The sequence below is a fragment of the Augochlora pura genome, chromosome 3 (genome assembly GCF_028453695.1).
Source record: "Augochlora pura isolate Apur16 chromosome 3, APUR_v2.2.1, whole genome shotgun sequence".
NCBI classification, from domain to species: Eukaryota; Metazoa; Arthropoda; class Insecta; order Hymenoptera; family Halictidae; genus Augochlora; species Augochlora pura.
Genome location: NC_135774.1, coordinates 18,355,875 through 18,382,470, shown reverse-complemented (window position 1 = coordinate 18,382,470; position 26,596 = coordinate 18,355,875). Strand labels below are relative to the sequence as shown.

General features: G+C 43.1%; 1 protein-coding gene across 1 annotated transcript; it reads right to left on the bottom strand.

The window, feature by feature from the left end:
• Positions 1 to 4,165: 4,165 nt before the first annotated feature.
• Positions 4,166 to 12,718, bottom strand: Ich (zinc finger protein ichor). Its single transcript, XM_078197385.1, is given in 4 exon segments — positions 4,166 to 6,603; positions 12,570 to 12,660; positions 12,663 to 12,686; positions 12,689 to 12,718. Coding segments are annotated over 4 exon segments (2,583 nt in total).
• Between the last annotated feature and the right edge of the window lie 13,878 nt (positions 12,719 to 26,596).

Here is a 26,596-nt window from a genome sequence, read left to right as displayed (position 1 = left end):
TCTACCATACAAATTCATAAAAAAACGGAATTCAGGTTATTCATTTTAAGACGGTTTTGTTAATCATTTACATCCAGAGTAAAGCATTATTCTACTAATCTTATAAAATTTTATTCTATTAATCTTTGAAATAAATTTGTCGAATAAAATTTTAATTTTATTCGTTATTCATTATTCGAGTAAGATATTCTAAACTTTAACTAAAGATATGTTGCAATGAGTAGACTACGCGATTTTATACAAATTCTCAGTTTCATTAATAATTTCGTAGAAATTACGAAAAGGCAAAAATGCTTGCAGCAACTAGAAAATTTCTTGTCATATATGATATTGACACAAATAATTTTTGTTGATAGATACACTAATTTGCACTTTATAAACTAGTGTATATTATAAATACTTAAAATCTGCAGTTTAATAAAAAGTATAACATCTCGTGTAATATCTAGTAGTCGCCTCTAGTGAATGATTTCTGATCTGAAACATTTTTATTACTTTGATTACTTTTTCGTTACATATTTTAATTTGTACAAATTTATAATACAAACTTTAATGATGTAAAAACTGTTTGAATTGCAGCATAATAGTACTTCCCAGTGTTTAAATGTTACCATTTGACACACAAGTTTGTCGATTCATGAATCAGTCACCAAATATTTCTGAAAAGTACAATTATTATCTCCCACATTATTAATTCTACGAAATTGATTGTAACAGATATTTAATACGAAATTGTTTAATAATTCAATGATCTTGAAATCTGTTCCATCAAAATAAAAAAAAAGTTTATTATGAAACAATACTCATTTGGATAATTTTAATATTTTTTAACTATTTTTTTCTAAAGAAGAATATTAATAAATAAAATTTTAATTATATGCCGTTAAATTAACATCCAATAAATGATTATTAAATCACTATTGTGTAACTGGAACATTATTTATTGCTACCGAATCAAAAGTTCTTGTTTTATGCGTTAATATGGTGATTATGAATCTCCACAATAATTTTGAAAATCTTAAACTATGCCTCTCTGTTCAAAACATTTTAAATAAAGTTCGCATCGATTACTATAATTAAAGATGCAGATGTTTTACAGTCGAGATTATCTTAAATAGTTTCATTAATTTCATACAATTGTAAAAGTTTCTCTCATAATGCGAAAATATACTATGTGCGAACTAAATTTTTATTAATCATTAGAAATTATTTTATTAAGAAGGTAGTCTGAATAAAATTCAACTTGTTCAGACAGAGGCAAAGTGTAGTTCAAAAAAGACTGGAATAAAAGTCCATCATTACTTACCGGAAGTCGAGCGCGTGCTGCATGAAAATACGTTCGACTCAATCAGGGGGATCTATAAATTGCGCTAGATCAAAGTAAAGGCGACAGCTTCCTCCCGAACACGATTCCGTATTAACGAGCCTTGTTTTGGAAATGAAGTTTTTACAATTAAATGTGGTCGTGGTCAGAGATCGCAAAGGAAAATGCTGCAGAGTAACCAAGTACAAGAAAGTTAATGAGAAAGAACGAATGAAACATTAATTTGTTTACAATGAACACGAGACTATACAAAAAGATCCGGTTAATCGTAAATGGAAAAGAAAATTGTTACATCACGAAATAAAAGAGTGTACTGGTAAAAAAAAGACAAGAACGGAACAAAAATTGTTGAAAGCAAATAAGCCCATACAGAAATTTTAGATTATGTACATAGCGAAATTTTAAAGTTCGAAAGAAATTTTCTTGACCGTTCAAAATTGCACTTCTAGCGGATTCTGATTTTGATTAAATTTCGAGTAACTACTTCGCGCGATTATAAACGAGAAAAAATTTTCAACGCTCTTAATGAATATGAACTTTTTACGTGCAGACATTTAGGGAACGTTCGAGTTATTAAATATGAAGTAACAAAATCTTTAGTTAAGTCTTTAAACTAAAAGGAACAGTTTGTTCGTCGAGTAACAATTAACAGTGAATTCGTAAGACCGTTTTCGAGGAATCGATACAGGCAATGTGACCATTATGTCAAGTAAACGCAGAATCCGGGCGTCGGCCTCTCCGTGGAGTCGATGCCACACTTAAAGCGAAATAAAAGTAAGAAATCGAACACGTACGCGTCAGAGGAGATCCGGATACGCGAAACACGCGAACGAGCAGCCGGGACTCTTTACGAGATTCGTGATTGGCTAGCCGCGTGAAGACACGGAGGGTGAGTACGTTTCGTCGTCGCGTATAACAGGCTGGCCATCATTTCGGACGAAAACTTGCTAACTTTCTCCTTGCGAATGTCGATGCGTTCCGCTTCGATTAAGCTTCCACGAAAAACAGTGAGCTTCGCTGCTCACGATGATAATTCGACGACAACTCGCGCCGTAAAAAAAGGAGCAAAACTAGACCATTCAAATGGCGATTTGAAAGCAGAAGAACGGCCGCGGTTAATAAATTTCGTCGTCCGCATCGATACGCAAGGAGAAATAGCGAGCAGCCGTGTTCGAACTCGGAATCGGCGGAGAGGATGCAAGGATCGTGATTGAGGAAACGAAATGGCAATATCGTGTTACGGTAACAATCATTTAATCGAACATCAGCTTTTAAATAATTCACATTTTCTGACTTTATACAAATTACAATTCCGCAGCCACCATTACAACACAGGACGGCCTGTTCGACAAGGTCTTCGCCGGTCGAATGACGGAGGACGATCGTACGAATAAATTAATGCGCGAGCGTGTCGACACCATAGATCGAACTCGCTTGAGTATTTGTTTAAAAATCGACAGAACGAAAGTACAGCGCGGATCGTCCTGCGCCGGTCGACTCGTCGAAAGCTCGTCGCTCGTCCCAATTTCGATGACGATTGTTCGGAAACAAAACGGGATATGCTAGGGTACACAGAAACGTTCCATCTCTTTTTTTTATCTCGATCGAAAAGGACCCGTAATACAAGCGATTGCGTCCTCGAGGAGGTGATCCATAAACGATCCCAAGAATGTCGTCGTACACGATACATACGGTGCGCCAAGATCGAAAAAGCTAGTATGGAGACTAAAGTGTTAAAGAGGGCGGGACAGTGACGAGATGCTTAAATAAAAGTTGACAGACGATTGACTATCTTACAAAGATAAACCAATTGAAGGGACAAAAGGACGGGGATGGGAGAAACGGAGGAGGGCGGAGAAGTGGAATGAAAATAAATAACAAAGAAACAGGAAAGGGCTGCGGACAATGAGACCGTGAAAAATATATAATATAAAAGCATTATAAATAAAAAGAAACAAGCGATAGAATCTACTCAAACAACGTATTTGGAAGAGCTTAGGTACATCCGTAGCGCGGCCATTGCGCATAGCCGCACCTCCGCGTAGTTTTCGTCACTTCCGTTTACGTTTTTTTTTAGTTATATGTTACACCTAACTATGTATATGTGTACATAATAATTGTATATATACTCTCTCTTTCTCTATCTTTATCTTCTCTGCACGGTCATCTCCCTCGAGATGCTTAGTTCCACGTTCACCTCTCTTCTTCAAACATTAAAACATTCGTTTCTTTTTCTACGTATATATACGCACGTACCCGCGTACGTGTGCTCTGCCTATCATCGATACGTATATATGTACACACCGTGTGACCAGTGGTTTTCGCTCACTTCGAGTCGTCGTTATAACACAGCACGAGAGATCATTCTCACATCACCCGACGTTTTCGTTTCTACTTGATTTCTTCCCGTTCTCTTTTTTGCTTGCGTTCACGTTCACGTTCACGTTCACGTTTTATTTCGATTCGTTTCGTTCCGTACGCGCGATCCATGGCCCCATCAGAAGAGAATCGTTTCGATCAAGCTCCCCGTACGATGGTTTCATACCTATTTACAAAAGCCTCGATCTACCCAAAGACATATTGCACCTGGGACTCGCGAACGGCCGTCGTTTCCCGGTATCGGTATCGGTATCAGTATCATCGTGATATTCTCTGGACGGTATTTCTCGGGCTACGATAGTTCACAGCGAGCACCTGCTCGGAACCGCATTCAGCGTCGCAGGCCAACCGCGGTTAGCCTCGGGGTCATTTCTGATCGGCGCAACTTTGCCATAGGTACTTACGGTAGTCTAGGTACATCCAAAACTCTCCCAAAACAGAGGGAAGGACCGTCTCACCGGTCTAGTCCCTGCCGATCCTCTTGTGGATCTGTTGGTGCTTGATCAGGTGGGCCTTCTGTCTGAACGCCTTGCCGCAGACCTCGCACCTGAACGGCTTCTCGCCGGTGTGGGTTCTGAGGTGCACCTTGATATTGCTTTTGTTCAGGAATCCCCGGTTGCAGATCGAGCATCTGTGAACGGGCTTCTCCTTGCCACCGATCAGGCCCGACTCGGTCCCGTAGGGCAACGCCGTTGCTCCGGTGCCCGGGCTCTTCTTCGAAGGGTTCTGCGAGCCCGGAGCGGGTCGCGACCTCTTCCTCGGGTGCGACGGCGCTGCGAACGACGAGTGCAACAGGTGGTCCGGGCTGCACGAGGTCGAGACTCTGCCCGGCGGACTGACGGGCGGATAGGGACTCGTGGAGGACGGGGTCTCGCCGCAGGATGCGTTTTGGAGACCGGCGTTGGCCGACTGTAACCTGGCGTTCAGCAGCGGCGCGTAACCGTGCGTCAATAAGCTCTGCAAGGTCGAGCCGTGCTGCTGCGCCTGGGTCGAGGGCGTCGCTGTTGCGTAGATCTGCGAGTACGGGCTGGGCGACGTGGTCTCTTGTGCCTTCGGCGAGCACGCGGTGTCTATCCATTCCGCGATGTCGATCCAGTCTCGCGACGCGTCCGGATCGTGTTCCGAACCAGCTCCGTTCCCACCGCCGGGAACTGTTGTGTCCGCTATCGCCGAGCCGATGATCTCCGCAATGTCTTCGATGTCGTACTCGACCTGCTGCGTGGACTGCGGCAGCTGCTGCTGTTGATGGTGATGATGTTGTTGCTGTTGTTGTTGTTGCTGCTGCTGCTGCTGGTGCTGATGATGCTGTTGTTGCTGTTGCTGCTTTTGACTGCCCTGAGGACAAGGTGTGCTCGAAGACACCACCGGCGGTTCGTAATATTCCTGATTGGAGGATGATGTCGGAGAGGAGGACGGTAACGACGGCCTTTGCGCGGACGACGCTATCGTGTGATAGTGATGACCAGGTATGCCGTTGATGCTTAGGTGACCGGTGTATCCTGTAAACGGCGGCAGAGGCTTCAGCTCTGCCAGCGATTGTGCCGAGGCGACTCCGACCGAAGAGCCCAGAAGAAGAGTATCCCACGCATCCGGCAGACCAGCTGCCGTTTGCTTGACATCCGGAGACTCTAGGAAATCCGGTCCTGTTGCTCCCCAGGGCGACAGAAGTAAGCTGTCCACGCCGACCACCTCGGCTGGCGATCCACCGACCACGATGCCTGTTCCTTGACTACTATGCGGCGGCTCGACCCCCGACGACGTCAAGTGCGGCGGCGCTGCCGGCGGACCGGACTGGGTCTCGTACTTCATGTCGATCACAATGTCGGAGGTAGGCGAAACAACGCCCGCACAGGGTGGCACGACGACGTCCTTGACCAACGAACTCTGACTCTTGCCGCTGCACGCCGGTGACTGCTTCAAACACCTGTTGCCCGGGTTCCCGCCGATGATGTTGTAGGGCGACGTGGCTGCTAGCTCCTCTTCCTCGGTGTCCAGAACGTCCTGCGACGACTGGCTGAGAGGATACTCGACCTTGATGTTGCGGACCACCGCTCGATCCTCCTGCTCCTGGCTCTGTTGCGTGTCCGTGGACGGGTACTCGAGCTTGATGCAGGACCGCGAGAGAATATCCTCGTCGCCGTCGTTGTGGCACTGGCCCGACGAGATCCGCGACGTGGACAGCAACGAGCTCAGCAGGGAGGCGTTGAAGGCGGAAGCGGAGGACGAAGACAACGACGAGGACGCGGACAATAGGGTCGCGTTGGTCGCTCTTCGTTCCACTGGCCGGACCTTCGAGTACTCCTCCGTTTTGATCCGCACGTTTAGGGACGATAAAATTCCGTTTAGCGAGTCAGCCGACGCTAAGCTGCCGTGGCCGATGTTCCTCGCGTTGCCGTGGCTCGTGGACGCCGGAACGGTCCGTATGTTGGTGTTCGCCGAAGACGTGGTCGTCAGGAGCGCCGACAGGATCAGGTTGCTGGCCGATGAGGGCTCCGGTGACGAGGAAGCGATGCCGTACGCGCTCGTTGACGAACCTACGGCATTAGCTCCACGTGCTACCGTGTCCACGTGACCGAGGCTCGATGGCGAGCACGAAGAGGACGGTGTCGCGGCGATACCGTAGCTCGTGCAAATGTTCCTGGAGCCGTTCGATTGATTCTGCGGATGCTGCGACTGCTGCCGTTGACTCGAATGATGCTGGTGCTGATGGGACTGCTGCAACGGGCTACTTGCGTTACGATTCGCCGGGTTGCAGAACTGAAAACCACCGTTCCCGTTGTCCGGTGCCCCCTCGTCGATCCTTGGGGGCCCAGGGGTCGAGGGGAAGAGGGGACCAGGATTCCACCAGGGATCCACTCTACTGCCGGGGGTGCTGCAACCGCCAACGGCGCCGCGAGGACCTGCAACAAAAAATGCCGATTTTGGAAACGACCGGTCGAAGGACTCGCGACACGAGAAAGAACAATTCTGTGGTTGCAAGGAGCAGCGCCGTATGTCATACATTTTCAGTTGCCGGCTATTGTCTCTCAAAGTTGCGATCGCAAACGCTTCGTATTAATAAGTAGCTATTCAAAATCGCATAATTTTGTCGAGTCTATAGAATTTGTTTTCACAATATTTTTTTCCTAATAAATACGTAAATCCTACATGTTACAGTTCAATTAACGCAAAAACTAGACATTTTTGGAATCTTGGTATACGGCGTTTCTCCTTACAGCCTAGAGAATTGTGATGCTGAATCTTAAAAGATCTCGACCTTCCCCAGAACAAGTTGATAGCTGCTCGACGCGTTTTACATATGTATATATATTTCCGTATCTCGAAGTCGAACGCACAACAGATTGCGTTTAGTTTTTAAAGTGGGCCGATTTTCACCTACGCTCGGCAGGATAGGAGTCTCGCGTATCCCGCAAACGGGACTGACAATGGTGTTTCTAAGGTGTTTAGCTGGATAAGCCTGCGACTGTGCTGATATCAAATCGCGCGTGCGAACGCGCGTATTATAAACGATACTTTTGCGAATATCGCATGCACACGCGCGCCCGTATACAATGCACGCGCGTATAAATACACATGTATATCAGCGTGTATCATGAAGTTAAGTAGGCAGATACCACTTCTCTCGAGAAGAAAGGGACTTGCTCCCGCTAACTAGGTTAGTGGCACGCTAGCCAGCCACGGTCGGGTACACTCGACCAACCAAATTGCCACGTTTAAAAATACATTTTCGTGTTGCAAATAGCACGTCGTCGTGTTCGTCGTGCCGCTTGTAGATCAGGGAAAAGAAAGACCGCGAGCACCGACGAGAAAGAGAAACAGAACAAGGGGAGGAAGACAGAGACAGAGCGAGCGCAACAGTGTTCATTCAAGAAAACACAGGTGAGCCGAGGAATGTACGCCGATCTCCGGCGTAGAAACTTTCAACGGAATTTATCGTGCGCGAGGCGCGGTGTTATAAACCATGATCAGTTAACAGGAAAAAGGATCCAACAAAAGTCGAACGATCGGAACTGCGGTAACAGCCTGCTAAAGATCCCGCCGCGTCGCGGTAATTCGCCGGCACGAAGTGACGGCCAGAAGGGTGACCATTTCCAACGATAACCGGCGAGTTTCTTCAACAAAACGATCGGAACAATGGAGGACGTTTACGCGCATCCGACCGAAATGCGATCATCGCATCTGGCCACGAAAACTGAGCAACCGCGATTTTTCTCTGCCGTTCCCCGGGATTGACACATCCGCGTGGCCGTAGAAGCATACCATGGGAATCATACAAATGATAAACACATACGTATGGTCCGGCTGTCCACCACGAGGTTCCCTCGTTTCCCTCCTCTCGCCATCTCCTCTCTGCCCCACAGGGTTCACTCGAACACGCCACGTCCGTCCTTGTCGTCGGTTAGAGCCCGTCCTTGTCGATTGCCAGTGGACGGTAGACGCGTTGGAGGTCCCCACTTCGGGCCCAACAGGGAGGACAGGGGATCTCTCGTCGAGCCGTGACGTGTTCGCTGGGTACCGTTATCCAGTGGCGTGGACTCGGCCCGAGGAGGGCTCGAGCGGTCGCCGAGAGTCCCAGCCGCCGCTGCCGCGTCGGTACGCGACTAGCTCGCGCAGCGCGGTCCCACTTTTTCGGGCCTACGACAATGTCTCGATAAGCCACTTATCAATGGGATCACCAGGTATCCGCGGGACGCGATCGATTCGGCCGTGTCGATTTGCACGAGGCCATCCAGGTTTACGACGATGCCCCACCTTTGCGGTCCCATCGCGGACGTATATGTGTCTCTCTCTCTCTGCCACGTTTCAGGCTCTCGTTAAATTACCACCTCGGCGGCCCGCGGTAGCTGCGGGCCCGGGACGATCGTTGAATTATTTAAACGGCCTGGTCGGGATGTCTCGGTTTAAGAGGACTCGGAGAGGCGGGCTCGAAGGGGAAGCTTTCCCAGCAGCGCCTCTAACGAGGCGGCACTCCGGGCCGAGCTTTCGAATAGATGATGGACGGTGCACGCTCGGTTTAGCGTCTTCATCTCTAACGATCGCGCTCGCGGCAGATTAATATCTGAACGGCGAATAATATCGGTAGCTGTGCTCGGACGGAAGGAGGACGATCGACGCGTGTCATTCGCGTTCGGCTCGGTGTGTCCACACGTGGTGGCACGACGAAATGAAATGCGCATCAGTGCACATGTACCGGGGAGCAACGAAGACCTGCATCGCTGGTCCCAGCGTCTGCTTGCCGCTACTTGTGCCCGTGACTATACGCCGAAACTATACCGCGATCACGCTCGCGTATAGCGTATAGTGGGGGTCGAAGTAGGCCGAATCACCGTTACAGCCTGCTGCACGGTCGAAGCCTACGCAAATCGGCTAGATTTTGCTCACATGGCTTTCCTTTTCGTTGTGAAAAATGGCGCGTGCGAGCCCGTAGTTTCCGTGCCGACCCACTTTTGTCGGCTCGGTGCGCGGACCAACGGGTCGCCTCCCTCTTGCTCCTCGATCAACCCTGTCGAGCGTGACGTCTCCCAGGGTTCACCGTCCAATTCCTACGTCGACATCCCGAAGAGGACGACCGAGACCTTGGCTGTGCTCTCGCGCGAGGACGGAAGTCCTCGAGGTGTCCGAAGAGCGAAGTGGATTTCGTCTGCCAGCAAAATTCGGGTTTCTCGCGGGCAGGTACGGACGAGAGGAACGTGCGTCGTCACGTGAGACGAGCGCACTCGTTCGCGCCACTATACCCGGTTAAACTATATCTGAAACGCGTGCGTGTATAGTGGGGAACGGATGTAGGTCGAAGCACCGTTACGCGTTGCGCTCGACGGCGAAGAGGCCTACGCAAAACCAGTCGGATTTTGCTAGGCGCGTAAGCCATGGCTTTCCTTTTCGTTGCGAAAAATGGCGCGTGCGAATCGCGGTTCCCCACAGTGACCCACATACGGGAAACGAGTCACACTCGCGCCTCGGCTCCAAGCGGACCGACGCGGAGCGGACCAGAGCGGAGCGAAGCGAAGCGGCGTCGTCTCTCCTCCTCGGCCGGACGCTGGAAACAAGGCGCGCTCCTCCCCGCGACACGTAAAACCAGAAACGAGTAAACGTGAAATTCACTTCCACGCTTCCGTATCCGACATGAATGACGAACTCCCCGGCGAATTGCCGAGGTCGTCCCAGTTTTTTCCCTTTTTAAGACAGACAAAATTCTATGGTAATCGGGCGCGACGACCAGTCGCCATTTTTTAACGTCCGCTGGACCGTTCGCGCGGGCTTCGGATCACGGCGGATCCGGCGCGAGAGATTAGATGGCCGCCGATAAGGGACCATAGAATTTCGAGAATGCGAGTCGCTCGCGCGAGCGAGACACTGCTTTCCTGCCGCGGCGGAAGTCGCTTTAGGTCGATCGCGAAGATTCCATTGGCGAGAAATGCAGGACAGCGCGACAGTCGATCAGTCTCGGCGTCGACTTTCGCGTTAATACGACTGCAAAGGCAAATACGTCAAATGAGGGTACTATCTCTTATCTGCCTGTAGCGGTATACACGGTTATGTTTAGCGGCTTCATTAGTGCTCGTCCGACGATTAGCGCGTCATTATGTGGGCCCGCGATTACTTTCCTTTCGGAGCTATCCGGAACTAATGAAATATCTCGGGCGTATTTTCGAACAGCGAGCCACTGCAATGTCTCGTGCGCGCGCGCGCCTTTAGGAATAGGAGATTTCAACGCCGGGCCGTGCGGTAACGTCTGGAGCACTCCACATTCTTCGCGTAAATGCTTCGCGTTTGAGTCATAGTTCCCGTAACGACTCGTTAATATTTCGTCGAACGGAATCCTATGATCGCGAGCGACCCGCGTGCCGATTCGGCGCTACGACGACGATAATTTGGGGAACGCCTATTTTAATTACGCGACTCGTAATTCTTCGACGAATTCGTGTTTATTAGAGGCCGCCGAGAACGCGGAGCGTTCGACTGATACGAATTTTCGTTGGTAACGTTAGCTGAACCGTGATCCGAGGAAAGTAGATCACCGCCGGGAAGCCTCACAAAGTTGCTGCGCCGCTCGATCGAAGTAAACCCCGATCGACGCGCAAGATCCACGCTCGGAGAAATTCGGCCTGCTCCGGTATTTGCCTCAATGTCGACATCAAAATGCGTCGTAGCTCATAGGTGTGTACGGGTACGTACGCGAGGGAACCTGGCACCGTGCTGGCAACGGAGAAAGTGCGGCAACCATTAAGGTAAAGGTTAAAGAAGACGAGGGCGAGGTGGTGAAGGTAGCTCGCGAAGCTACGATAGACGGAAGAAAAACTTCCGAATGCTGCGGAAAACGGTACAAATCGCTGCGTCATCCGCTATGACGAACGAAACAAACCAAGACCTCTATCCGTTAGTCAAACGTCCCTGTTTCTGGCGGAGCTTTCGCTGGACCGAACGGACTGGCCAGAGGGCCACGTTTTCGTCGATATTCTGATGGACCATTTCGAGGTGTTCGACGGGATCGTGCAGTTAAACGACTCCGGTAAAGTACCGGTATTCGAACATGCAAGCGAACAAAGCAGTTATGTTCGTCGATCAAAAGCGAGGCGAGCATGGACGCGACCGTGGACGGAGACCCAGTGTATCTATAGGCGCTTGCGGAACTGACGAGTCGGAAGCCCCCCTACTCCGTTGGAATACCGGTTAATGTGGTACACTGACCTACTCTTCAGCCACCGCGATACCACTGGGAATACCCCACCACTCTGTTATTCTCTCGTCCTTCTCTTCGCCGTTTCTTCCTTCTCTCTTTTCTCTCCCACCTCCTTCTCTCCCTCGCCACCTTCCTCTTTCCTCGTCTCTCCAGCATTCCCTTTCAGCATCTCGGCAATTCCGCCTCTCCCGCGGAGATTCCTAGCTCTTGTTCTTTCTCTGACGTGAATAATCCGCCGATACATCCTGGTTCTTCGTCGAAAGAAACTCGAATGTCTGCGTCATGCCTCCTTCTCCTCCTCCACCTCCGCCCCCTCCTCCTCCTCCTCCTCGTTCGAATCAATTTTGGTCCCTATTAATTTCCGAACCGCAAAAAGCATACGAACGAGGTAGATATTTTCTCCGCGGGAAACTGCTAATTAAACGGAAATCGTCGGTTTATTGGGCGTCTCTGATAGAGAGGGGAAAAAATGGTACAAGGAAGCAGCTTCCGGTCGTCATTTCCGCTCAATCGAGCACACGATCACGCGTAAATAATTAGGAATAGTTTATAGAGAAATTCATAAGCGGTCCGTGGAGCCGCAGCTGGTCTTGGACGAGTACGCGAGTACCTCGGTCGGCACAGAAAAGCCTCCGAAAAATGCGCCGACCGCGAGAAATCGGCGTCCTGACACTGACACTGGCTCGAGCCAATCGTGAATTGGCATGGAAGAGCAACGAACCGCCTCGCAAGATGTCTACAACCTCGCGAAGCGGCAAACACGTCGATTCCCCACTCGCGACGGCTAAGGAAGTCGCTCCGGAGAAATTTCACCGCGAACCGAGCAACCTCCGTCTCCGTCGACTCCCATAGTCCTCGAAGACTGCGTCCTCCTCGCCGATACCCGAATACCTAATAGCCGACTCGGCTTCTAAATGTCAAAGAACCACCGACAAGACGTATGGGTTCTCATCGGTACACGCGCGTACACCATAATGGGAACGTTCCGCGCAGTGAAAATCGTTTCACCTTAACGGCCGCCGAATATCTATGGGTCCCGAGGTGAAGGGCAAGGTTGCTCGCGGATTAGCGGTCCTCTTTCTTTTCGTTCGTCTTCCGTCGAGAAAGAGCGCGCGGACGGTTGCAGTCTCGGCCGCGTCGCCGTTCCTCTAATTGATCGTCGCCGTCGCGGATTTATAACCGGACCTGGGACTAAAATTGACTAGGCAAGAAATGGCCCAGAACGTTTGTCGGGCATCCGTGTGATTTGTTGTTCTCGAAACAGCGAGAACCACGAGAGCCGGTCTGGCTTCCGTTGCGACACACCGCGCAAGATCGCGAACGGCGATCCTCATCAAATAAATATCCTGCGGAAAATTACGCTCGTTATTATTCAACGGGCCAACGACTTTGACACCCATCGCGTGCTTCCCCGGGTTTCCCAACTAAATATATGGTCCCATTCATGGTGCAATTTCGTATCGTACTGTTGTGCCCCGTCGGCTCCGATCCTCTCCGGCAATTTTTTTTACTCGCGATAGAAAGTCGTTGTTAGTCGGTGCCGGACGATCTTCGGCGGACCGTCGTCGACGTGCTGAATTTCGACGAGCCGCGTGCCGCGCCGTTTCGGAGCCGATGCGAGGAGCTCGCGGCAGGTCTTTACGACGGGATTGCAGTCCGATCATTAATGCGGAGTACGCGTGGTCCGAAATACCGAAATGCTTCCGTGCCACGAAGAATCCTCCTTTATGACACGGTTACCAGTACCCGTTACTAACTGTTAGGTTTTAGTGCCAGGTTCCACTGACACGTTGCGAGCGGCCTCTCGCGATCCGAGGGATCAGGATGCTTCCGACTGTTTATTCATCGAACGAAATACCGTCGTAACACGCCGGGAATTTCGCCGAGCTCTGCGTTCGGCCTCCGCCATGAATCCCTTACATTTCGAGATCGTCTGGTTAGAGTTTAGGAAACTGGAAGCAATTATCCCTCATCCGTCGACTTGACACATTTCTCTCGCGCACTCGCGCGGCGAAAAGAAAGTAGCTCCGCGCGCGTCGTTTAGTTGTTTACGAATTTAATGAATTCGTACATTTACAGATACAACGTTCACCACTTTTACGAACGAAATCGATGCGACGAAGAGCGCGCGAGGTGTGGCCCCGATTTGCCGATTCTACGACGCCGTTGGAAGACTTTTCTTCGGTTCCGGAAAACGGGTAGGCCTTGTCTACCCTACGATTGCGTTGCGAAAGGTCAAGGACGGCCAGTGACGCGCGGCTATTCGAATTTCCTATGCATGAATTGACTAGGAAGTGGGGGATCGTTAAATTTCTTCGCGGCAGTTAAAAAGACAGAGAAAGAAAGAACGAGGGAGAGAGAGAGAGAGAGAGAGAGAGAGAGAGAACGGGAGAAAAAGAAAGAGAGAGAGGAAGAGAGAAAGAGAAAGAAAAAGAAGTCGGCCGGAATCCGCGACTTCGATCGTGAATACGAGACACGGGTTCTATCGTTAGAAAGCGTGGTAACTCGAGTGACGTATGTGGTACAAGAAATTCTGAGCAGGAATCGATTCGTAAAAATCGCGGCGACGTTCGCGGAACGTTCTCGCGGTGAATCGCCGCGAATTCGATCGCAGCAAATCATCGGATAATCTATTTGGTCGCGAAACGTCAATCGGGGCGGCCATATTGTGCCAGCGCGCGCTCGCGCCACTTATAAATTCTTTCACTGTGTCCGTTATATAATAAACGAATTGTTTGCACGATTCCAACGTGAACATGCTAATCCTCGGTTTACCCCCGCGATTTCGATCACCCGTAAAAAAAGTCTTTACACGATTTTACGCGGCCGTGTAAACGGGCCGAGAAGCGACTCGAAAGATCGAGAGAAAGGTAAAAAGGAAAGGCTGTGTTGGTGTAGGTAACTTACATATGAGCAGCGTGGTATCCAGAGTGGAATTGTTGATGTCCTCAGGACCTCCTCTTATAAATCTATCCACAGAACGAGACACTGTTCACCCGCTGGATCCCGGCTGCTTTGACAACGGATTTATCAAAGATCACTTTACTACAAGACTTCACCTCTCACGGCGCAACACCGAAGTACAAGGGGGCGGGAAGCGGCCCAAAGGACATTAACGAAGGGCGAACGTATTCCTTTGATGATAGAACGGCGACGACGATCTCAGAGGCTGGCACAACGGTAACACGTTAATGGTAACAAAATGTCTCCGCCCGTGTCACTGTATGTGTGTATGTGTGTATGTATATGTGCACGTCGGTCCCAAATGTACACTAATGGTTATCGTATTTATCGGCGACAATTAACGATCGCGTCTAATTCCCCGAGAAAACCGGAAGCCAGGGGAGGACCACAAAACTTTCACTGCGGTCTTCTGTTTCTTCTCCTCTCCTCGCTACCTCCTCTTCGCTCGTACACCTTTTTCCTTGGAGGCACCGACACGACGTCCTTCCACGGTCGACCGTCGCGGGATCCGTGATCGATCCGCCGTAGATCAGGAAGAGGAATTCCCGCGGGACAGGGTCCTTGACCTTGCCCAGAATCTCCTTCCTTGCCTCCTCGAGCACTGTTGACAGTACATCAGCCTCCCGGTGTTCTTCATCGGCCGTACACACTGATTCTCCCCCGTTTCACGACCTTCTTCCTCTTCTTCTTGTTCTTCCTCTACTTCTTGTTCTTCCGCTTCTGGTTCGATTACTCGTTTTGTAGGAACCTCCTTATGGGTCTACAAGGACACTCAACGGCGTGCTCAGGATCCGATGACAGTTGAACCCGCGTGGAGAACTCGAACCGGAACGATCGGGGGGATCCACGCACCTCGCGGTCACTATCGCGATCGAGAATTTCGTCCGCGGCCTCTCCGTGTTCTCGTGTATCGTGCTTTTCTCGTCCCGCTTTTCACCTCCGCCTCCGACTTCTTCGCGCGCACCACTCTTTTCTTCTGTCTCGTGAATTTTGATCGATGCGACGTACGACCGATGTCGACAAACGTCAACGGTCAGAGAGATAGAGACAGAAAGAGAGCGAGAGAGAGAAAGAGAAAGAGAGAGAGAGAGAGAGAGAAGGAGAGAGAGGTGGGGGAGGGGGGGGCTCGTGGATCTGACACTAGCAGCAAAGAGGCCTCGCTCGCCTGGCGCCGGACGAGATGCGACTAATTCCTAAAAGTAGGCGAGGAAGAAACGAACTGGATGGCCTGTGGGCCCTTACTGCGAGGGGCCTTACGCCGTACGGACCGACGGGGCCCCTACCTCGAGAAGCCTCCTTGCGTATTGAGCCGGGGGGGACCGTGAACCCCCCACCTAAAACTCTACCTGCCTCCTTCCCCCGTAAACTACCGCTTGCCGTTCGTGCTCTTCTTCCACCACCTTGTCGATTCGAGCATCCTCCACCACCGGTGTTAAATCACCGTCCGCCCCGATTCCCTCCACGCCGGGCAGCATGTTGTAGTGCTGATGCGCCAACAGGACCACTGCCGGAAAGTGTTTTCCCGACTCCCGAATACAACGCTCGGATCGGAACATTTATAACTCATTTTCGCGGCTTTACTCTTCGACGTAGCTGTCAGACACCCTTTGATCACTATTCGCGTCACAATCTTTCGTAGGACAATCCATTTTAATGAATTCGATCAGGTATTTTCTCCTTGCACTTTTCGCTATATTAACACATTATCACCCGGAGATACAACAATATGCCCCTTCTTGACTGCTCGTGAAATGTTGAAGTTATATAAAATAGACTTTTACGCACTGGACATTAAATATCGGCGGCCAATACATATGCGTTACACGTATATGGAATGTACTATAAAGGAAAGTGTAGGCATTATTACATCGTGTGTAATTACATCGAAAATTCCCAATAAACGGAACACAATAAAATAATTAAACAGCAAAGTAATTGTAATATAATTATAAAATAATTAGTGTATTTTCACTAAAGCATTTGATATTTTAAAAGTTATGTGCATTTTTTCAAGAGATGCAGCAGATGCATAATCTTCAAATATGCCGAGTACACGCAAAAACTTTCATGAATTGGATATTTCATGAATTTTATCAGTATACTTACTAAAGATAAAACGACTGATGTATATTACTTTATGAGAACAATGATACTGAATCTACTCAGATTCTGTATCGTTTTTATTACAATGTATGATAGAATTGAAAAACTTATTCAATTAATTTCAATGAAAAAAGCTCCACAATTTTAATAATTTTTAAATTAAAAGTATGAAATCGATCAATTTATTGCACTGGGTGTCGGTTCATCTGCAATTTATTTTTTTTGCAGCCTATTTTTAAAGATTCAATTAGGAAAACAATTTCTTTTAGCGATTAGAAAATACTTTCTATTGTCCAGAGCTAACTTACGAATGGTATTAATTTTTTGCAATATAAATGATTTTACATTCTGCAAATTTATTCTAGAGATGAGCTAAAAGTGAATATCATGAAGAAAATTTTCTTGCACTGCTAAAAATGTTGTAATAATGTTTTGAAATGAATTAGAGAAATTCTAAGTTTTTGTGCATTTGAAAATGTGTTAATTCCAATACAATTGAGTAGGTTTATCTTTATGACTTACTTTACCGGAATTTAATTGAGAGAACAATTGCTTTTGCTGATTAGGAGATACATATTGTCTGTCAAGAATGTATACAATTGAAGGGACCAAATACTTTACGGTATATTGGAGTATATAAATGTCAAAATACAGAAAAACGTTGGATTTAGTATAAAAGGTTTGACTATATAATTAACAGGATATAAAGATACGTCGAATTTTCACCCTACAAAAGAATTAGAACGTCTTATAGAATTCGGTTGAAGAGTTCTAAAAGTACAATTTTATTAAATTTTATGACTAGTTTTATACCTCTATAGCTTAACAATATGCTTCAAGAAGTTTGACATTTTAATAATTGTTCTTTTATTTATAATCGATGTCGTTTGGTATCTACATTTTACACGATTTTATGATTTGTTTATAATGCTTATTTTTGTTGTTGCAACTCGTATATAGTCGTATACGAAATATGTACATATAATTTATTATCCTAATTTGTTAATGCATCTGAAGGAATTAGTAGAATTAGAATGCAATTTTAGCCCATTTACCTGCTAATATAGATGTAAGATAGAAAAAATCACATTTATATCTGATATTTACATCAATATCGATATCAGCACTTATATTTATGTCTTCTTAAATATGTACGGATATCTTTTACGTTCAATCGAAAGTTTTTTGCACTGTGAAATTTATATGTTCTACCTTAATGTACCGTGAAATATTTTTCGCTGTGTATTTATTTGTATGTATATTTATTTATTAGTTACTTCCGTGACTTACTGTAAGACCAGAGCTTAACTAAAATTAGTATCCATTTTTGATAATATAAATAATTTTTTTGTTTGACAAATTTTCTTAAAAGTAATGTCCTATTCTAGCGAATCCGAGAATCAAATTTTCTTCTTGCAATTTTTTATTGTATTATATTTTAAAGATACTGGCTTAAAAATTTAGATACATATTGGCAAAATTAAGAACGTTTTATTAAACGTTCAGAATATATTACAAAAAATATTCGACCTTTGTTAATACTATTACCAATATTATTACCAATATTTAATAATATTTACTTAAAAATTACTTTATTAATATTTACTTGAAAATTCAACATTTTATGTGTAACTTACCTTCTATGGTCCAAGCTTTAAGTGTTCCATTCAATTTTGAAAGTATGCACATTAATTATTTTTAAACAATGCCGAGTATGCTCGACAAAAGTGGAATCAGTTCATTTGTTGTAATAAATTCTAACAAACATTTTAATAAACGTATATTATTGTCAATTAACGACTAACATTCTTTACTATATTTGTAATTCGATTAATTCGTAAATATAAAGAAAGGCAATGTTAGGAATTTAAAATATTCTTTTCATTTGATTCATGTTCAAATTGAATATTTATTTCATCATTATCCTAAATTGTATCAAAATTACAAAAATATATCTGGCTTTACCGAAATTTTACTGAAAATAATGAAACCAATTTTTTTATCTCTATAAAGTGCGCTCGTCAACTATAATAAAATCTGTTATATCCAATAATTTCTTTCACAGCCAGGATGATAACAATGTCATCAAAGTCACCCCCGTAAATTGCGAAGCTGATTGGTCAGTGGAAGGACCAGCTTAGAAATAATGGCAGCGTATAATAATTTTACTGGAACAATGACTACGTCAAGTTTATTCACACGCCATGCATTGAAACCATGACAATCGGTAAGTATAATAATCGAATCGCGAAGTACCTTGAAACAGCGATTCGAGCGAGTCGACGCTTTCGACGGAAGTATCCTGGTCATAACGATAATCACCGATACACTAGTGTTTCGCCAGAGAGCAACGGAAAGATCGATAAATTCATGGATAATAACGGTGGCGTCCGTCCACGATACGTGTGTGCACGCGTGCACGCGTGCATGAGCCGCATGTATACCAACACGTGTGCCATCGGCAATTGGCCAACGTGGAATTCTTTCTTACGACGGCGCGTCTGTGTCCGAGTTTTGAATTTAATTGGCATAGACGAGAAATTTCGTAATTTTTACCTTCACCGCGGGCACATCAACGAACACCTACATGCGTCCGCAACAAGCGAATGGTCAGGGAAACGCGTAAAACCGCATGCACGCGCGCGCCCTTCCTTACACTCCTTTATTTGGAACAATTTCTTTTGTTCACGTTCCTCCTCCCATTGTCTGTACGCTAAAAGACCCTCGTTGGTACTCGATTATCGAGCAAAGCGGAAACCCGATTATTCGAGCTGATCGATGAAATAAAAGTGTTCGAATAATAGTTGATTAATCAAAATGTAAGGAAAAACAAAGATTACATTTTTAATCATTTCTACGCTAAGTTTGACGCGGAATTCGGATAACAGATCGGATAGATAACAGATTTTCATGCGTTTGTAGCGAGTGTTGTTGGGATCGGTAAAATAAGAAATTATAATGCGCTTGTTTACCTTGAAAAAGTACGAATTAAATTAATAAGCTTCCACGGTTTCCTTTATGATCGATCGCAAACTGTGAATTTCCATAAATTTCATGGTCCATCGGTGATTGATTGTTCGCGTGAGATGATAAAAAGAACTTTTATAGATATTATATCGTCCTTGTTCTTTCATTGAATCAATAACAATAATGTGCTTTTAAACATATCATTTCGTTTCATTTTACCGATCCCTTGAAGACAGATAGCAGTATACGTGTCTATTGTTTCGATTGAATACGTTTATTTTTATCAAAGAATGTACCGAATGTTACTAATACTTTTCAAAAACATCTTAGAGATCTACTTTGACGTCAGTCTCTAAATAAACCGCGAGCTTTATGCATCCATGAGAGAAATGTGCAGGTAAAATACAAAACTGTAAAGATGCTGGAAGAATTTAAAAGTAGAACTACCGAACCCGAAACATTTAAAACAAAATATTTTCTTAACAATGACACGATTCAATTTATTTTAACTTGGTATGATTTCTATTATAAACTAAATAAAAAAGTTTATTTAAAAATGTCTCATAATCTATGGAAAAGAAATGATCAGTTCGACTGACGTGATGGTTCTGCCGTTAATAATATTTATATATTGCAATAGTGAAATATCTATTTTACTGTAATAATTTACTGCAACAATCGAGTTAATCAATCTACTGAACAAAGAAGTATCTTTCGCTAAGGGGGTAAACTTTAATTTACTAAACTATAATTTTTTATGCAAACGATTATGACAATTTTTCAATTTGTTTACCAAGCGTCTGTTTCACGTTGGATCTTTCGTTTGCGTCAGTGGTATAATCGATCAAGATGAGTATCGCGGAGATGCAAAGGAACTCGAGCAAAGGGATGTTCGTACGCTTTCAGCACATACTTCGTCATGGCCATTTCTTACGATCGCCCGATGCACTTTTCCACGCTCGCATTGGCTGCCAAGATTCTCCGCATTCGTTTAACACACGGAATATTAATAAAGAACGCACGCTATCGGCGGATATAGTTTTACGCTGCAACATATAAAATTAATAACACTGTGTCACGCGATCGAGCCATGCGCTGGCTAATAAACGGTAGGAAATCGATTATCCTTTGGAAACTAGAAAATTGCACACTGCACATTGTTCGAGGAAATTTTTTATAACTAAACATACTGCAAATAAGTGGTATTCGTAAGTTGTAACTACTTCATTTACATAAATCAAATCTGAATATTGCTATGATTATAATAAATCGCATTTCCTATTTTTAGTTACGAATCGATTATTTTCAAAGCCCTATGCAAGCTGAAAATAATGCGAGCATTCTCAAGAATTTTTCTTTTGTACTTCAGCTCTTCGTTTCTGTCAAACATTCGTATAATAAATATAATAAATAAAATGAAATAAGGTAGGTACTTATGGTTTTAATATTCTAAAATGTTGATAAAAATATTCGCTATACAGTGTTGGACAAAAGTGTAAAATACTAATATTTAATACACTAATAAATTTATAATAATGATATTAATATTTAATTAATATTTAATTAGACTAATAAATAGTATATTTAATATTATACTGATATTTGCTGACAAAAATGTTAGATACTTGGTGTATCACATTTACGTTTTGTTTTAATAAATATTCGATTGTGAATTATTAAATTTTGTTAAACAGTTACCAAACAAATAACTAAGTCTATAAATTTACCTTGATTATTAGATTTATTATTAGATTTAATGCATTCTTCCTGTAAGCTCTAAGTTTACACTGAATTTCATTAAACAAATTAAACAAATTTATACAATTTTCAAACTTTTACTAAAAACTTTAATACTATTTTAAATCATTACTCGACACACAGTTAACATTACCTCGAATTCTTAAATAAATCAAACAAGCCATCAATGATTTTCACTTTAGTTCAAGCTATAGAATAATCACAAATCTACAAAAATTAATTAAAAATCTCTTAACTTTCAAAATTTCGATATCAATTTTTTATAAAAATATTTGTTTCAAAGAATTTGAAGATATAGGAATGCCAGTAATTCATAAATGTACAATAATGTGCTAACAAAATTCGGAAAGCAACAAGAAATCTAAAAGAATCGGAAGATCACGTGTCATAACAGAACTTGATAAGCGTGAAATTTTACGAATTGCATGAAATTCCAAAGAAACGACAAGACAAGTCGCCGAAGAAACTAGCGTCCACATGGATTTAGGGAACGCGCGTCGTGATTTACACAGAAGCAACAACAGTTAAAAAAACTGTAATTTTTATTTCCATCATTTCGGGAAAGAGGAGCTGTGTTTAAGTCAATGTTAAATGGACGATGGTGGTGTCATGGTGTAAGTAGAAATTGCAAATACATTAAATTATAAAAATTAAAAGATAAGCGTATAATTAAATAAATGTACAACTAATATCGCAGGCAATGATTGTATATTTCAAAAGGACAATGCTGTAATTCGCGCCGCGAAGAATGTGAAACAATTTTGTGTTTCAAAGAATATTAAAAACGTAGAATGGGTTGCATGGTTTCCCTACTTAAACATTATTAAAAATGTTTGGGTTGAATCGTTCGGACGTGTCTATGCGAGATAGAAGACAATTTAAAAGCGCAAATGAACTAAAAGAACGTATTGTTAAAGAGTGGAACGCTCTACCATAGAAACGAATAAAAAAGCTGTACAAAACAATACGAACACGATTGCCAGACGTGGTATAACAGAAAGGAGGTCTTACCAAATATTAATGCAACACTTGGTCAGGCACTGCTATAAAAGAAATATTAATTTTATATTATTATCTTATATTTTTTTTTATCCAAAATATTCTTATTTTTACATTTTCGCTTGCAACACCGGCATTGTATTTTCTAGACACTTGTGATTTTGTATACACATTCTAGAGATTGCGTATAACAGATACTTGCGTCCAGCACTGTACACATCCGAAGAGTCCTAAAGTAGTTCGTACAAGTATGCGTTTAAAAAGTGTTTTTAATGTATTTTCCTGTACGAGAAACAACACGAAAAATGATATATAATATACAGGACGACTCGCACACCTTCAATAACCTCTGAATTACAGTTAGTATTTAATACGTAATAATTTGTAGTCACTTACAGTGCGCAACTTACATTTTGTTATCAAATGCTGTTCTTATTTATTTTCTTTCGATAAATATCATTATTATTCTGTATTATTTAGTGAGCATAAGACTCGAAAATTTTTGTACTATTTAGTAATATCATAATACATACATTGAAGCTCTATTTTTTTTTAAGTTTCTAGCTCCAATCATTTTGGTATTCACTGCAAACATTTCTGACAGCAATATTCATCTTGGAACAGCTAACCGGTTAAGAAGCACACGTACTTCGATATATTTTGTAAAGAATATTAAATTATATATTTTACAAAAGTGTCGTGTTTAAACATAATATAAAGCTCCAACATTTACAGTTTAATTACAATAATTTACAGAATTTTCAAAGGAATTGCAACAGTCCCGAAAGCTTCGGAGGCTCGTATTAAAAAATGGTACCATATTTCCAGAAAGAATTGTGCCGCTTGAAGGAACACAATGGCATCTGGGTGTAGTACAGTCCCGTTTTTACGGGGGGTTAGGTTCTAGCTACCAGAAGAAGTAAGGGAAAAAATTCTGACCTTAGTTTCTCGCGTCACTTGGGACTCTGCCGTCAATGGCCGTGTCCGGTAGGCCGACTTACTGTATTTTCAAAACTAGCGGTAACCGCGCTTTTTTTCATCCCCCGAAAGTTCCGTTTTTCATTTGCGGGAAACGGGCATGACGGCCACGGATTGTAGGGTAACTGTTAAAGAGGATTTCCCGTTGAAGGGTTACTGACTTTTTTCAACGCCAACTCGGGAGAGAACTACCTGGCGTAGATTTTATTGCTGTTAGACAAAAAGCGTCGACTGGCGTAAACTTCTGCTGCGAGGGTCTTTCTCTCAGATTCAAGATATTTACTCCTACGTATAATTGTATTAGCTGGGTTTAACCTCGGCTATTTACTACGTCGAAGTTGACCACTTCTACAAAACAACAGAAACCTTGGACATAGTAGTAACCAGCAACAAAAATAAAAATATTGGTACTAATAACGTGCTGATAAACTACAGCAACACTAGTAATATTGTATTCAATAATGAGCTCCCACAACAACAATAAATATATTGGACAATATACGTACACTGTATACAACGAGTATATAAATATTTAAAATGCAATAAAAATACTGTCTAATAATGAAGTACGGCGACATTAACAGTATTAATTGAGAAGATTTGAAGCCACGCGATACATGTATGATTATATTTTTTAATGCAACTCTACTTGTAACGTTCTTTTTTGCAACATTTTGCAAAATAAAACTACCAATGATCTGCAGCAACAATGTATTCTACTAACTAAATCACTAAATAGAATTCTTTAATATGCATCAACATTCACAATAGCAAATTAATTGCAAAGTAACGATATCAAACCTTTATAGTAAGTAATATTTAACTCCCTACAAAAGCGACAAGAAAATATATCTATTTGTTAAAGTTTTAAATATTGAAAAGAAAATCACGCACTTTCTTCTCAATTTAATATAATATATTCTTAATACAATGAAATAATCATTTAATTTTTCATTTGTATCGGATGAAAAAAGAATCAGCCCTTCTGCCAATCCTAGGTGTTATCCTCGAAGATGCAAATTTCCCAAACTTCTTTTTCTAGTCATTGCAAACCGTTCAATTTCTTTTTGTTTATATTGTATGATATATTTCTCTAAAACATGTCTTCTCGCAACACAAAGAAAAATAACTCAACAATCAGGAGATATTTTATTTACAGAATTACTTTAGAATCAGAGAGATTCCTTCTGTATGCATTATAAAATAGTTTTCTCACGTGAATTCTAATAATATGATCGAAAAAAATGAAACATTTAACATAAAAGAGAAAAAATATATTTATTTAAAACGTAGTTTTATGCATTGGTGAACGAGCTGTTGCCCGAGTTACATATAGTGCATGTCTTAATAGCCGCTTCCTTCGTTCGGGATTCATTTTCCACAACAATTATTAAAATTGTCAAAGGCAAACACATCGAACCGAATTTATTCCAGCGAGCCAACGGGAATCAAAACGTTAATTACTATCTGCGATTGCGATATAGGTGAGCCATGCGGCATAACCGTCGCACTCGCTACGGATCGCGGCCATTTGCGTCATAATAATTGTTGTATAACTTTCGATTAATTAGGCATCGGGCCTCGTCGCCCTCCCCCACCAATGTTCAGGGAGGATGTTATATATATATTTTTCTGTTCCTTGACGCAATGTAACGAGCAGCGATCGTCGCTGGCCCCCCTCTGCACCCCCTTCCTCAACTCTTTCCGCCGATTCGTAGGAACGGGGCCCCACTTCACCGCGAATCGGTTACACTTTCGTTGCTGCGACTAGTGGTACCACTCGACCGCGTTCCTCGTCCGCGAGGATCGCTAACCAGATCGACCTAATTGTTTCCAAGTTTATTTTAAAGTATGTGAACCGTGAGAGTCTCTTCGATACGTCCGCAGGCGACCCGTGATGGACCTTCTCCCCAAAAGATAGCCAAAATGCAATTTTCCCAGTCGATAACAGCAAAAAGCTGTTGCGGTATACATTTCACAACGTCGAACGCTGTTTGAAATTTTTAAATCATCGTGCTTGGTTACTCAGGTTACTGAGTCAGTACCTTTTAAAAAAAGTATAAGCTTTATCAAACTAAATTGTTACTGTTCGTAATGATAGAAGAAATAAAAAATCTAGATTTACAAATTTTTTATTCAAACCTACGACGAAAATGTAAATATAGCCACTGAAAGATGTAAAAATTTCCTACTTTTATACCAATTTTAAATATTTATTGCCTATACCAATATTAACCGAATTCAATGTAATTTGAAATTTTTAAATTCGTTCTTTTAAGAAAACATTTGTTGGACATTATGCTATTAAAACGTAAATAATTATAATAACGACCTTTGCATATAAGCGGCGCAAAATATTTGTTAATTAAGGCGCAAGCTTCCCTCTTTAATACGTTCTAAGTCATTGTCATATAGCAATAGAAAGAAAATTGTGACAGTGCCGAGAAATCTGATCTAACAAGATTCATTACTTATAATGAACAATATTAAATATGTTGAAATTAGTATCATCGTATTAAATTTGATATTCGAATTATATAGTTATAAACAAGTATCACAAAATTAACGATATTCGTGAAAACAATACTTATGCCATGCTTACGTTAATGCTTTTGTAGCGTTTTGTTTCCATTTTGAGTTTTACATAACAAAATCAAACTCGACAATTTTAAAAACATAAAAGTGCTGACTTTTATAAAAATCTTGCGAAGTTACGAATTTCTTTTTGAAACGTGTCACTGTGCAAAGTTCTTTGCAACAGGTGAGAAAGGGTTGGAACGAGTCCTCCAAGTTCAGCTTCAATAATCATGCCTGACTAAATATTGTTCGCAAAAATGAACGGAATAGTACCATTCTATCATGTCGCTTTTTGCTCAACGAATTTCAGTTCCCTGAACTTTGTCTCACGAATGTCTCTCAGCAAATCGTCAGAACGTAAACGAGGTCTTTGTGCTCCGGTAAAAAGAAAGTACGTTAAAGAAGTTATTCTCGTGTTGTACGAGCGATTAATCATGTCTAGCTGGCGTGAACTATCTCATGTTGGACTTTATTTCGGCAGAAAAAAATGTGTAAACTATATCATTCTTAATTTTATTGTATTCGTAGAAGTTACGTGACGGTTAATTATTAAATGTTAGAAATAGGTCAATTTCTAGTGCAATCAGCTCTATCTAGTTATTTTTGGGTAGCACTGGCCCATGTCGTTGTATAATTAGAATGCGCGTGCGTTGATGAGTTGTAGCGAGTCTTTTGTTTCCCTAAATGCGATTCTTCCTTTTTCTTGTGCCAGCAGTCGTACGCGCAACATGTGCTTTGATCTTGTCCGTAATATTGGTATTTCTATTGTGTGTTATACATATATAAGTAGTAACGTTAAGTTCAGATATTCATTCTTTTTAATTACTTCTTAATTTCGCGTATTCCATAATAAAATCGTGACATTA